The 13,326-nt window shown below is 37.9% G+C and overlaps 1 protein-coding gene across 14 annotated transcripts in view; it reads left to right on the forward strand.

Annotated features, from left to right (window-relative positions):
• Nucleotides 1–13,326, forward strand: part of PPARGC1A (PPARG coactivator 1 alpha) — a 626,509-nt gene that overhangs the window by 521,560 nt on the left and 91,623 nt on the right. For 2 of the 14 annotated variants that reach the window (XM_081048187.1, XM_081048197.1), the window contains exon 1: nt 10,932–11,069. The exons of 6 other annotated variants lie outside the window; for them this stretch is intronic. Coding sequence is in view for 1 of the 8 variants with exons in the window: in XM_081048190.1 (XP_080904316.1) it covers nt 11,022–11,069 (48 nt within the window). In the remaining 7 variants the exon portion in view is untranslated. Of the gene's footprint in view, nt 1–10,896; nt 11,070–11,779; nt 12,151–12,215; nt 12,396–13,326 lie in introns of those variants that run through there. 6 more of the 14 variants (XM_081048190.1, XM_081048186.1, XM_081048195.1 and 3 more) reach the window with 6 other exon arrangements.

A 13,326-nucleotide genomic window follows, 5' to 3' on the forward strand; every position in this document is an offset into this window, starting at 1 on the left:
CACCGTTTACAGTTTATATGCCAACTTGTCAGCATTTCATTACAGAAAAACTACTTGTGAAAAAAACCTTAAATGTTGAAGACAAAATATAACGTATCTTTTATGTCATTTTTATCCATTTCAAAAGTGCGCATGATTAATCGCAAATGTGTGAGAAGACTGTGAATGCTAAAACAATACAGTTGACAGGCCACTGGTGGCAAAATTGACTTTATATTGAATTGTTTTGCTCCTGTGGCTTTGTTTTCCGTTCTTCCCCCACAGATACCATCCTTTAAAACATGGTTTGATACTTCGTGTTTCTTCTTCTCTTGTTTGCAAACGCTTGTCAGTTTTCATGCACCATATGGATGTTGAGCTTCTCAACAGAGCAACTCTTGAAAGATTGTTTCTGCCCTTGCTGCTTCTGGTCTATTTAGAGGTAGAGCCCGGGCAGGACTAGTACTAGGCTGGTTTCACTTTTCTGCAGGTATGGAGAAACTGATAGACACTTGGCATCCTGACAACTTAGGTGATGACTCAATGTGTGCACGCGTAGAAAGTCAGCTTAATGTAAGACTTCAAAAGAAAGTCTGCCGTGCTTGTTTCTAGATCTGTTGTAGATGAGAAAGCCAGGCAAAGAGTCAACTTGTGCATTTGTAGTAATGTTGGTTGGTGTGACATGGAGTTTTGTGTTTGTTTTTTTTTTTAAAGATTTTATTGGGGAAGAGGAACGGGACTTTGTTGGGGAACAATGTGTATTTCCAGGACTTCTTTTTATCGGGGAACAGCGGTGTGTTTTTCCCAGGACTCATCAGCTCCATCCAAGTCAAGTTGTTGTCCTTTCTAATCTTAGTTGTGGAGTATTAGTATGTGAACAGCAAGTATCATTACTGAGTACTTATTATATGCCAAGTGCTGGGCTTGTATATATTATTTAACTATAACACCAAATATGCAAAATGCGTATTTATATTACCATTGTCATAGATGAGGAATCTGAAGCTCAGATAGTTTAGGAGAGTCGCTTAGAATCACATAGATAATACTGACTGGCCCCAAAGGCCATGTTCTCAGAGAAGGGGACCACCTTGCCAAAACAAGTCAATGACACCCTTCAAAATGAAATTTGAAGGAAGGGCAAAATACTAAAGTTTTAGAGTTAGAAGTTTCCTCCATTTCATTCATTTAGCAAATACTTTCAGAGAACATCTAATCTTATCCCATCTTTTGACAGAAGAGGAAATAGATCTAGAAAGTTGAAGTGGCTTTGCCCAAGGTCAAACAAACAAAACTAAACATCAGGTCCTTTAATTCCTGCCCACTGCTATTTGCCCATGTGGTTTCATGGACTCTTTAATAAGAGAAGTTGAGCATTAAGATTTTTGTTTTTAACTGAAAGATAGCAAACTTTAAAACTTTATGGTATAAGAAGACTCTTTTTCTTCTCAATGCATTTTAGACTTTTGATTGAAGTATAATATGAATACTGAGAAGTGCATGTATTATAAGGGTTTAGCTCTGTAAATTTTCACTAACTGAACATACCCATAGAACGAGCACTGACAGCAAGAAATAAACCATAACTAACTTTCTGGAGCCTCTTACCCCAGACCATGACCCCAGCTCCCAACTGCCACACAAAGCAACCTCGATCCTGACGTCCATGTACTTAAATTAGGTATAGCTCTGTTTCTGTACTTATTTATATAAAGAATAGAATAAAAAGGTGTGAACTTTTTTGTGCGTCTGGCGTCTTTTGCTTCACATTATGTTTGTGGGATTTATCCACATTTTGATGTTTAGTCAAAGTTCATTCATTCTCATTGATGCATTTGGCTATACTTTTAAAGTGTAAAGCCTCAACAGCCATGATATGTTAAGTGGAATAACTAGGTTTATTGAACATTAATTATTATTTAAATTGCTTTCCCCTCCCCCCTGGACATTATTAGTCATAGTTTCCCTTGATTCAGTCTAAAACAAAATAACAAAGCTCAAATATGGTGCCATCCTGGTTTCAGTGCAAGATACAATATAGCAAACCACTCTTGGCCTGGGTTTTTTTTTTGCAATATTCCACGTAGGGTAATATAATAGAGGAGACAAAGAGGGCACAGTCTGAAAATACCCACAAGAGAGCGCTGAGTTGGGAGTTCCCACTCGCTAGCTTTGTGTGGCCGTGCAAAAGGTTAGGTGTGGCTTATTTTTAGGTGCCCTACGTCGAAATGGATCTAGTAAGATGGATGATAGAAAGTCACACCTCAGGAGTTGGCAGAGATTTTTGTTTTGAAAAGAGGTAGGAAAAGAATCCTTTCTGATCAGCTGCTTGGGTCAAAGTATAACCTGGGCTCTTTAAAAAATAATAGAGCTTTTGGCTTGTATAAAAGGGAAACTCTTACAAACTGCCTTTTGGAGATTGTTTCACAGGCCCAGAAATCAAGCTTTCTAATGTTAATTTTCTTGTTGCCTTTTTCCCTGGATGCAGGAAAACGTGAAGTTAGCTATGCATGCAAGTAAGCACTCCTTGAGCATCCAACATTGTATAAGAATAGCTGGTGGTTTAGCAAGGCCTGTCCTTACTGAGGTTTATCATTTATTTGGGCTGACTTGGCTTACTCCATTGTCACCGGTACTCTCTCTCCAAATTTTCTGTTGGGGAATTTAGTGTGCTTGTAGCTATTCACTCAGTCCTAACGTTATGTCTCCAAACTGGATGATACAAGATGGCTCTGAAGCACTGATGTACCTCCTGCTAAACAGAGTTGCATGTGCAAAGAAAACAACGTGAAGAGGAAAACTCTGTAACTCCCAGTGGCACATCAGCGATCTGTCCTGGGATATGGCTTGGTTTAATACAGTTGCTAATAATGCCATGATAAAATATTTTAGACATATGACCATCTTTCCTCTCTCCACACCCTACAGTAATAGCTTATATGATTCCCCTCAAATTAAAAAGAGGTCAGGTCTCGTTTTACCAAATATAATGAGCTTTTTATTGAAGGGGAGGGAAATGTTATGGCAGTGGGGAACAAAATGCTTACTTTAAGTTCTTCTTTACTTAGATGTTATAGACCTTATTCCTATTGACAAAACCCTGAAGTTAGGAGCCATCCTCTCTTCCTAATCTTCTCTATCTGAGTAATATCATTTCTTTCTTGTTGTAAAAACCAAATCACGTGTGAGTATATCATCCATATGCAGGCATTAGTAAATAGTCCCAATCACATCGGTTGCACACATATGTTTTTCACCCTTATTGTGCAGGCAGGGGATTGGTCTTACACATGGCCTGTGCCACTTAATAAAATTAATAATAAACAAGATGAATGCTTGCTTTTTCTCTGGGGCAACTACCTGGGCTTTGTAAGAAAGCTGCGTGTAGACGCCCGTCTTCTCACACCGATATGTGTGGTTGAAAGGATTCTATTTCATGAGTTCACATGTGATCTTTTTCTGGAATGGTTAGGAAGTTAAATATACTTATTGCATGGAAACTGATGGATCTGTGTAATTTCAGCAAAGTTGAGCACCCGTTAGCTGGTTTGTACCTCCTCCCTGATTTCCAGTGCCTTTTGTACAATGAAACCTTTGGATTCACCCTGCACAAAGACATCTTCCCAAGTGGCCCGTCTCTGTCAAGGCAGACACATCATTGCATTTGAGAGTTGGCAGGGATCTTAGGTATAATTGAATCTGGCCATCTCCTTCAATAGATAAGGAAACTGAGGCTCAGAATCATTAAATGAGCTGCCCAAAGTTGAATTGTGGGCTCGTGACACATCTGAATGAGGACCCATGTTCTCTCTATCATCCTTTTCCTTCCATTTGGGGCTAAATCAAGATCTACAAAGTCACTCTGCTTATCAGATAGACTTGAGCCTATGTAATCACTTTAAATCTCATGAGCTTGGCCTTGGTTCTAGCCTCATTATCCCTCTTCCCACAAAAATTCTTGACGGTCAAAATAATGGTCACCCAAGCGTATAGGAAGAGTGATTTGCAGGAAAGGCCCATGAAACTGCGAGAACGCTCACTTGAATAGGCTAATAGTGAAGCTTTTATGCCTGTGGACATAGTCAGCCTTTCATGGGCAAAGAGGGTGGGTTACCATTCATGTGCTACTGGGGGGCCCAGAAGGTGCTTCTCGCCCAAGAACAGGGCTACAGTGTGACAGCATTTACACAGGTTGCTCCACATTTAGCAACAGACTGTGTTCCAGAAGTTCACTCGCAAGTTCACTGGCTTGAAACTTGGACTGCCTTTTCCTTATCTAGTCAATTTCAGTTGTCTCGGGTAGGAGCTACATTTCAAACCTCTCTTCCCTTCAGCCTTCTCTGACTGCCTTTCCATTTCGCCAGTCGATGAAATCTCTTCTTGAGAAATTTTCTTAATAATTTAATCATGCCATTCTTAAAGCATTTACTGTCTCCCCCCACCCCCATTGGCATGTGCTTTTCAAATCTGTTAGATACTAGAAGGGAAGAAAAAAAATAGGACTAACAAATAGATGCTTTTGTATAAATGAATGAAATCCCCTAACCCTACCAAGGATAATTACATTTTCTTTCAAATATAAAGTTTATTTAACTCAGTTGATGAAATTTCAAGATGAGAAAGTGCAGACAGTAGTGGTGTCTGGGGGTCAGTGGTGTAGGCCTACCTCTGAGACAAGCTAATAGTAGTTGATACCTTCCCTCTGCCTATAATTCAGGGCTCAGAAGGGTTCTAAAGTGCCCATAGGGACGTCTCCCAGGGTTGCTCCTGAGCCTTGCATCCTGAGTGGAGTAGCTGATAGACTTGCAGTGATAGAGAGAAATGGCTTCCTTTTAAGTACATGAAGAATATTTGAGACTTATATCGAATGTCAGGCAGGGGCTCTATCGATTTTGCTACATTCCCCATATGGTAAGAAGGCATAGCTATAAGTCTGAAATCTCTGTATGTCTTTTAAAAATGAGTAATTCTTTTTCTGAATATCAAAGTTATATAAATTTATCCTAGAAAATTTTAAAATGACAGAAAGGCACATAGATACACAAAGAAAATGTAAAAAGCACTTATAATGTCATCAACCACTATTAACACCTTGTTATATAGTTTCCTTGTCCTCCTTCCTCTTCTTTCTTTCTCAGTGTATATATTTATATGTGCGTTTGTTGTGATTATAGTTTTTACAAACGTAATTTTAAACCTTAATATATTTTGAACATTTTCTCATTATGCTATTATATATATTTTACAATAGTTTTAATGATATCATTGAATATATAATGAATATATGTTTATGAAGAAATATACTGCTCTAGAATTTATTTAACTAGGCCATTACCATTGGACATTTAAACTGCTTTCAAGTTTTCAGCAATGTAAATAACTGTAGCATTTCAGTAATGTAAATAATGTAGCATTGACTCACACCAACAGTCTTTCCACATATCCCTTTGTTAGTGCCTTAAGATGAATTTCTAGAAGTAGAATTTCTGGGTTGATGGAGATGCCCATTTTAAACATATTTGACAAATACCACCTGCTGATACTCTAGAAAAATGTGTGTCCATTTATAATCGTATTAGTAGCATTTAACATCTATTTTTGATTGAGCTGCTAAATGTGAAGGTCAGTCTTGGAAGTAATCTTCTGGGTTGAGGAATTTTCTTCAAAAATCCTGTGTCTATTTGGGCTAGTGAATGGAAAGTTCGATTTTATATAAGTCATCACAAAATTTAGCTTGGACCGTAAGCTAACTGCTTCCTAAGATGTGAGTTTATTTTCTTTCTACATTACATTTTTAGGATATACATATAAGCTCTGCTAGAGTAAAATTCAGATATCAAAGCATTGAAAAAATTTACAACAACAAAAAAGCAAACTAACCAAACCTCTTCCAAAGCTTGTCTGGTGGGATTTAAGAAAAACAAACAAACAAACAAACAAACACACACAAACAAAACCAAAACCAAAAAACTTCATTTATTTTAGTCTTCCACTTTGAGACTAGTTAGAAAACACAATTTTCTCCCCTAAAATCAAGAAAAATTCATCTCATTAGGACTCAAGCTCTAGAAATAAGTACCAGAGGGAACTGTTTGACTAACAAATATTATTTCCAATTTAATAATTCGTGTGCCTCAGTTTTCTCTGGCCCTCACTGATTTCAGTTAGGGGATAAAATATATTTCTCAGTAAGTGCACTACTACATTATTGAGCTTCAGTAGCACTTTAAATTTTTGAATAGTACCAAATTAAATAAAATAGGATTTGCTTTTTTTTCAGTTTCAGTAAAGAAACATTGCTATATAATCCTATTAAACATTTCTTGTCTAAATAATCAATAGCTCACTGCATTATAGGTGAATTAACCTGAAATAATTAAGGTAAATGAAAATGTCTGTATATGCACAAATACAGCAGTTAAGCATCAGACAAAATCGAATTTTAACCATCCTTTTTTTTATCTCTCATCTGTGGACCTAATAAGCATACTTCTTGCTTTATGCTTAGATTAGTCCAATTGACTGCAACTCGGATTAATTTTCACGTTCTTTTTTTGTTTTAATGTGAAAAATGCCAAAAGCAGATTTTGAGATCCACATTAAAATACAGGCTAACTCAGTCAGTTGCACAGAGCTGGTCTGCAGAAGGTTTTACTGGAGATGAGAGATTTGTTACTGAGATTGTCTATCACCTCTAGTTTATGAAAAATAAATAAATAAATGGATGCTAGTAGGCATTAAAACTATCCACTAACTCTCCTCTACTGATTTCCCCAAAGGTGCTTTTGTGTAAAATAAGATTTGATTTTAGAGGGTTCATAGGCTAGAGGTTTTTGTTAATAGCTTACCTTGTTACCCACTTTTGTGCTCTGCACAGCCTCAGATTCAAACATGTCCCAGAGGCTCAGAGTCTGTGCTCAGAAACTGAGTTGGAGAATCAGGATCCATTAGATCCTCTAGACATTAAAAACAAGCAATTGGATGACTATTAGTAGTGATTAACTTTAGAAAAATTAGTAATTCTGGGAGGACCCCTTTCTTTCCTGGCAGAATACTCTAGACAGGCAGTATTCCCAGGAATGTTGATTTTCAGTTATATAAAGTTTCCGCAGGTGGTCTTTGCTATCCTTTTGATTGGGGAATGAATATTATTTTTATGTATGAAACATTGATTCTTCATATAAGGGCTTTCAGGAGTTGGTAGGCTCTTTTTATTTGCTCTCAAAACCCTCGCTCTTATTTTCCTTTGTTGTAAATGAGTACACAGACAATCTTCATTGCATAGTTTAGAGGATTAAATTGATTGAGATTTGGCATATTGGATGCTGATTTTAATGTCTAGCTCATGCAAGTTCTGCTGTATCCATTTTCTTCTCTGCTTTTCTTCCTTGAAAAGTTTTAACATTAAACTTATTCTAGTATTGTTTATTGTAAGCTTATTAAAATGGACAAAGATATTTATACTAATAGCTCTTTATTTCTGAGTTCTCACCTGTGTATACTTAGGACATAAAAATCAATTGTCTTTCTTATTGTCTGCTTGGGTATCTGAATCGTGGGTATTTGAGTTTGATTATGTTAAAGTTTTAGAAGTGGACAGTTGTCTGAAATGTGTATGGTGGGTAGGCCTTTTGTATTGGGTAGGAGGAGGGAAGGAAGGCTAAGTGTTACATATACTTGGTCAAATATTTTTGTTGTACAATTAAACTATTCTTTTGAAGGTTTATTTTCTCTCTTGTCATTAACTCTAAGGATAGACTCTACTGCCGACACCAATGCAGGAGCTTCGGGGAATGTTAACTGAACCACTGAAGGGAGAAATTCCATCAGAGAGGAATCTAGGCTCTGTGTAGATATGGAACATTAAGGGCCCTCAACAGATGTTAATAAATACCTTTTTCTATTGTTGAGACAAAATGGGGTTGATTCGGGTGTGAATTGTAATGATTAGTGAAAGGACCTTGTACCTAAAAAGGGTGTGTTTTAAGGAGAAGAATAGTCTGGGTATTGAGCGAAGGGACATTTTTTTTTTCCATATCAAATTATTCTCTATTTTCAAAGGTTGTCATTCCCCCTAAAATTGTGAATTCCCTTGTGTTCATGTCATATGCCTTCTTGGCAATCCTTGCAATACATTGCCGTGGACACAGTAAGGTTTCAATAGATCCTGGTTGATTGAAACTAAACGTTTGGAAATCTTGGAGGCAGAGTTGACTAAGGGGTGAAAGGAGGGTTGCAGGGAGGGAGGAAGAGAAACAGTCAAGACAGACACAGAATTAAATATAGAAACTGCCTGGGAAGCCAGAAAAGAGCAAGGTTGGTGAGCAACTAACAATTTATGTTCTCCTGAGAAAAGAAAAACACTGGACAGAAGAGAAATTTTAATCTGAAGAGCTAAACAAATCATAAGACTTCTAAAACATCCCACACCTTAAAATTGTAAATTTGATACTTAAAAAAAAAAAATAGTGGAAAGTACTCTAATTTGTCCACAAAACCTATTTATATTTTAATTTGTACAGTGGTAGAAATTTGAAGGAAAATATACTATGCTGCAGTTTATAAATCACTTCAGTGTTTTGATTTCTAACCCTCTTTGTGATGGTGAGAAAAACAAAACAAAACAAAAACAACATATAAAACCACCTCTGGTTTCAGTGGATGTGCTGATTTGTTTAACAACAAGTGGAATTAGGTGGCAAAAAGACAAACAAGAAAACTCCAACAACACAACATGAGCGGTTTAAAATATCAAAAATAATACAAAATGTTCCAGTGTAAAGAACTTCTCTAAAAGGTGTGAAAAGGATTAAAAACAAACAAACAACAAACAAACAAAAACGTCTAATGGATGCCTAGCATTCGAGCACAATGAAAAATATCAGAATATCACGACACAAGGATCATGTGATAATAATGAATAAACATCAACCCTTCTTGGTCAAGTGACCAATATTATTTCACAGTTGACTGTGCTGAGGGGAGAGCCAATGACCTTTTCCCTGAATTTTAATAATTTACTGTAGTTTTACATTAAATCAGAATATAATTTCAAAGAAAATTAGTGTTTCTTTGTGGAGAGTGCAGAGTAATGCCACTGATTACATGCATAAAAGTCTTCCTGAGGTTGTATCTTCCTGTTCTTGCTTGATTTAGAAAATTAAAACTACAGTAATTTTCCACTATTTGTAAGAAGGAAAATGTGCCAGTGACATGTATTCTCTAATTTAAAATGTCAAAGCTTTTGGCTATCTTTTTATCTCCAATAATGACAAACTGTCAATTTCATCACATTAGTCAGGAATTTACAAGCAACTTGTTGCAGATACCAGAGTAGACAAATCTCTTATAATATATGTAGTCTGAATGAAGAAGCAACCTGGTATTTTTGTTTTCTGGGGTTTTTTTTTTTCTGTTGTTAGTTTTTCTTTCTCTCCCTTTACTATTTGAGCAACTTTATAATTAAAATATGTGTTAGAGCAAATTTCCATTTTTTCCTTTACAAGGAGAGGAACAGCAGAGAACAATTAAATTAACCTTAGTAAAAGAGGAGTTTAAGTTGATAGTGGTTTAAAAATTATTTTTAGATACCCGGGGAATTTTTTCAGATAAGTTATTAAGCAAAATAATTGAGCTGATTTTAAAAGTATATTGGGCTTAAAATTTTATAAAAGCATACATGCATGAATATATATGTTTGAATATATATGAATATATATGAACACACACACACACACACACATACACGTGTACATTTCCCTGGAACTTGGAAGGGTTAAGTAAAAGCACTGTAGTGTTATGGTGTTTTTTGGTGCTATCTAGTATCTTGAGTTTGTTATGTATTCAATATGTAGTGTCATCATAAAACAGTTGCACCTGCATTAGCCCTCATTGTCTCAGGGTAGAAGCTGGAAAAAAATAAAAATAAAAAGCTCAAGAAATAAATATTTCTGCTAAGAGCACATTGGTATTTTTCCCTCACTCCACGGACATTCCTGATCTGGAACACAAACTGCACAACCCAGGGCACTAGGGTTGGAATCCAGTGTTTATTCAAAAAGACACCCTAAGGCAGTTAGAGAGGAAATGCTACATGTATGAAAAAAAGGCAGCTGGGAACCTAAGCTGATCTGAGCAGCAGCAGCAACTGTATTTACTAACACTTGTTTTCTGGGAGCCTCTGAGAGAAATGGAAATGATTAGAAGGGACCTGAAAGGATGGTATTTCGTTTCTTGTTCTCCTTATATGGAGCAAAGCTAAGTGCAATGACACTTCAGGAGCTGGTGTTCCCTACTGCCAAGGGGACAGCCGATTTCTGGGTGGAGGAGTTTGTTTATATCTTAACAAACGCAGGTTGTTTTGTTGATGAAACAAGCAAAAACAAAACAAAACAAAACCCATGCCCCGTTCTCTGCTTTCAAACACTTCTCCCAATTAGAAAACGTTTCATAAAAATGCATCATGTGATAAGCTCTTGCTTCGGTCCAAACCTAGCTAGAAACCCACTTGGAGGTCTTTAAAATTCTAGTCCTCAGGGAGTACACATTTTAGCTAAGAATATAGTAACTCTGTCGTGAAACAGGGAGATTTGCCACTTGCTTGTTTTGGAAGGAAAATAAATTAAAAAAAGATTGCAGGGGATTTTAGTTATTATATGGCCAGGGCTCCGTTTAGAGTCTGTGGCATTCAAAGCTGGATTTAATCACAGCATGATGCTCAAAGCCTCCAAAAGTCCAAGTGTTTCCTTTCTTTCTTTCTTTCCGTTTTTTTTTTTTTTTTTTTGAGCGTTACTTCACTGAGGCAGAGGGCTGCCTTTGAGTGACGTCACGAGTTTGAGCAGCAAGCTGCACAGGAGAAGGGAGGCTGGGTGAGTGACAGCCCAGCCTACTTTTTAATAGCTTTGTCATGTGACTGGGGACTGTAGTAAGACAGGTGCCTTCAGTTCACTCTCAGTAAGGGGCTGGTTGCCTGCATGAGTGTGTGCTCTGTGTCACTGTGGATTGGACTTGAAAAAGCTTGACTGGCGTCATTCAGGAGCTGGATGGCGTGGGACATGTGCAACCAGGACTCTGTATGGAGTGACATCGAGGTGAGCTGGGGCTGGGCTCGGCATTGCAGCCAGGACTGAAGCTTCCCTCCAGATTCAATTATTCCTGTAAAGGGGGAAGGGCTTGGGCGAGGAGAGGAGGTAGAAAAGTAGCCCGGGCAGGAAAGGAATCTTAATCTTATCTTAACTCCAATAAGTTTGCTATTTTAAGGTGGCTTTGAGATGCCTTGAGCAAATCAAAGCTTAGCTGCTGTCATCTGTATCTGTTGCAGTTGGAAACTCTTTCCATGTGCCTTTGGCTCTGTTTCTACTCATATGCAATATTTATGCTCTAAGATATTGATATGAATCAGAAGCTGAAGTCTTTCCAGTGGTGTTTAGTGGCCTGGTTGGAAAAATGCCATCTCTATTTATAATAAGATGAAGATAAAAATATTAAAATGGAAGTGCTCAAATAGAGTCAGTTTTGATTCTAGTCTAGTATTTTTTTTTTTTTCTGTGTCTCTGTGTTCATTAGACAGAGAACTCACAAAATCCTAAGTAATCCTGCTGGGCTCTTTTAGATTGCTTTTCCTATAGAACACAAAACAACGAAGCTGATTCCTTTAAAACTCCTCTATGTGGTTGAAAGATTTGGCGAGCAAATAGAAAGAAAAAAATATATATATATGCCTTACAATGCAAGGTTTTCCATTAGCGTCAGTGGCAGGGAAGCCAATGGTTAAATCTCGCTGTACCACGGAGAGCTGCCTGAAGCCGGAGAGAGAATAGAGTTTATGCAGGACTGTGTGTGGAGCTGCTCGCTGCTTGTGTAAAAATAGACGGCAATACATCAATCCCACAGTCTCTGCTGGCTACAATTCATACCGGGGGGGAAAAAAGCAAGCCGTTTGCTCCTAATCTCTGGAGTCTCCAGTGACTAGCTGGGGGATGAGGAACTAGCATGTTTGCATTCTGCACACTGCAATGTTCTCGGAAAGTTTGGGCAACTTGGGAAACAAGTGAAACTTTCTGTGGACGCTGGTGAGATGGACCCGAATTGAAGTGCATGGGGGATCTAAGCTAACAATGAACCTGGCAAAAGACTGCGAGGGCTTCCTCTGGGTAGCTGGGGGCACGTCGGGTAAGGGGGAGGATTGAGTGCTACACGTGATTTGATTAAATAAGATGTCCATGAGGTGCAGAGATACACATCTAAAGTGAAAATAATTTGGCCAAGGCCGGCTGCGAGTGCATTTTTCCTATCTAGCCAGGCATGCCCTGGATTCTTAACTCTTTGCTGGGTTTGCAAATGTTGGCTCAGTTCTCCCTGTCTTGCCTTGGCAGATCGTCTTTGCGGATTGTAATTGTTCTTGTTTTGATTTCTCGGTAAGACGGAATAGATATAGATAATTCATAATATGTAGCTATTATGAGTCAGGGTTATAAGTGGCTTCAAAGTCCTAATTGTCTTCGAGTAGCTGGTGTGTCCTGTGGGTGGTTGTCTGGATGGCACTGTGGGTCTCAGCTGCTGTAGTTTCATTTTTCTATCATGTATTATTCCTGATGCTGCTAGGAGTTGATTGAGGATTGAGGAACTAGATCTTATGGAAACATGACAGATTTATTTTAATCATTGGAATTCCTTGCTGCCATTTTCAAATAAGCATCAAAACCATTTAGAACAGAGGCCCTTTTAGTTTTGTCTTAAGGAGGTGAGGTCTCGGGCTAATTGTCCAGCCCGAGATTGAGCTGTCGGTTGGCTGAGACTGGCCCGTGGTTTCTCTGTTGCATGGTAGGCAGCAAGCTGCTAGAAGCCCTGACTTCGCGGCGGCAGCTCTGGGAATCACCACCGCCAGTCTAAAATATTACGAGCAGCAGGTAGCGAAGGCAGCTTTCATTTTTTTGAATCATTAATGTTTGCTGTCATCCTAAAACATATTATGCCCTTTTGCACATAATGACAGGACAGCACATTGGTTAATAAAGGCCGGTACCACTATAGCTACTCAGAGTCCCCCGTGTTTCACAGTTTAATGACGGTGATGTACAATAAGGTTACTTAGATTGATAGAGACGACTCACATGACATACACTCCACTAAGATGGCCATTCTTAACTGCCCCCCTCCCCCACTTGCTTTCCTGTCTTTACTAATTTTTTTTTAAGAAGATGCTTTTTTTTTGCATTAATATAATTAATGTGCCGAAGTCCACTCTTTCTTCTCTCTCTCTTTAAAATTTACCATCAATGGCACAAAAACCTCCAAAAGGTTAATGGAGAATTATACTTAATTATAATGATTCATTATCATCAGTGC

The sequence above is a fragment of the Rhinolophus hipposideros genome (genome assembly GCF_964194185.1).
Source record: "Rhinolophus hipposideros genome assembly, chromosome: 1".
In the NCBI taxonomy this organism is placed as follows: domain Eukaryota; kingdom Metazoa; phylum Chordata; class Mammalia; order Chiroptera; family Rhinolophidae; genus Rhinolophus; species Rhinolophus hipposideros.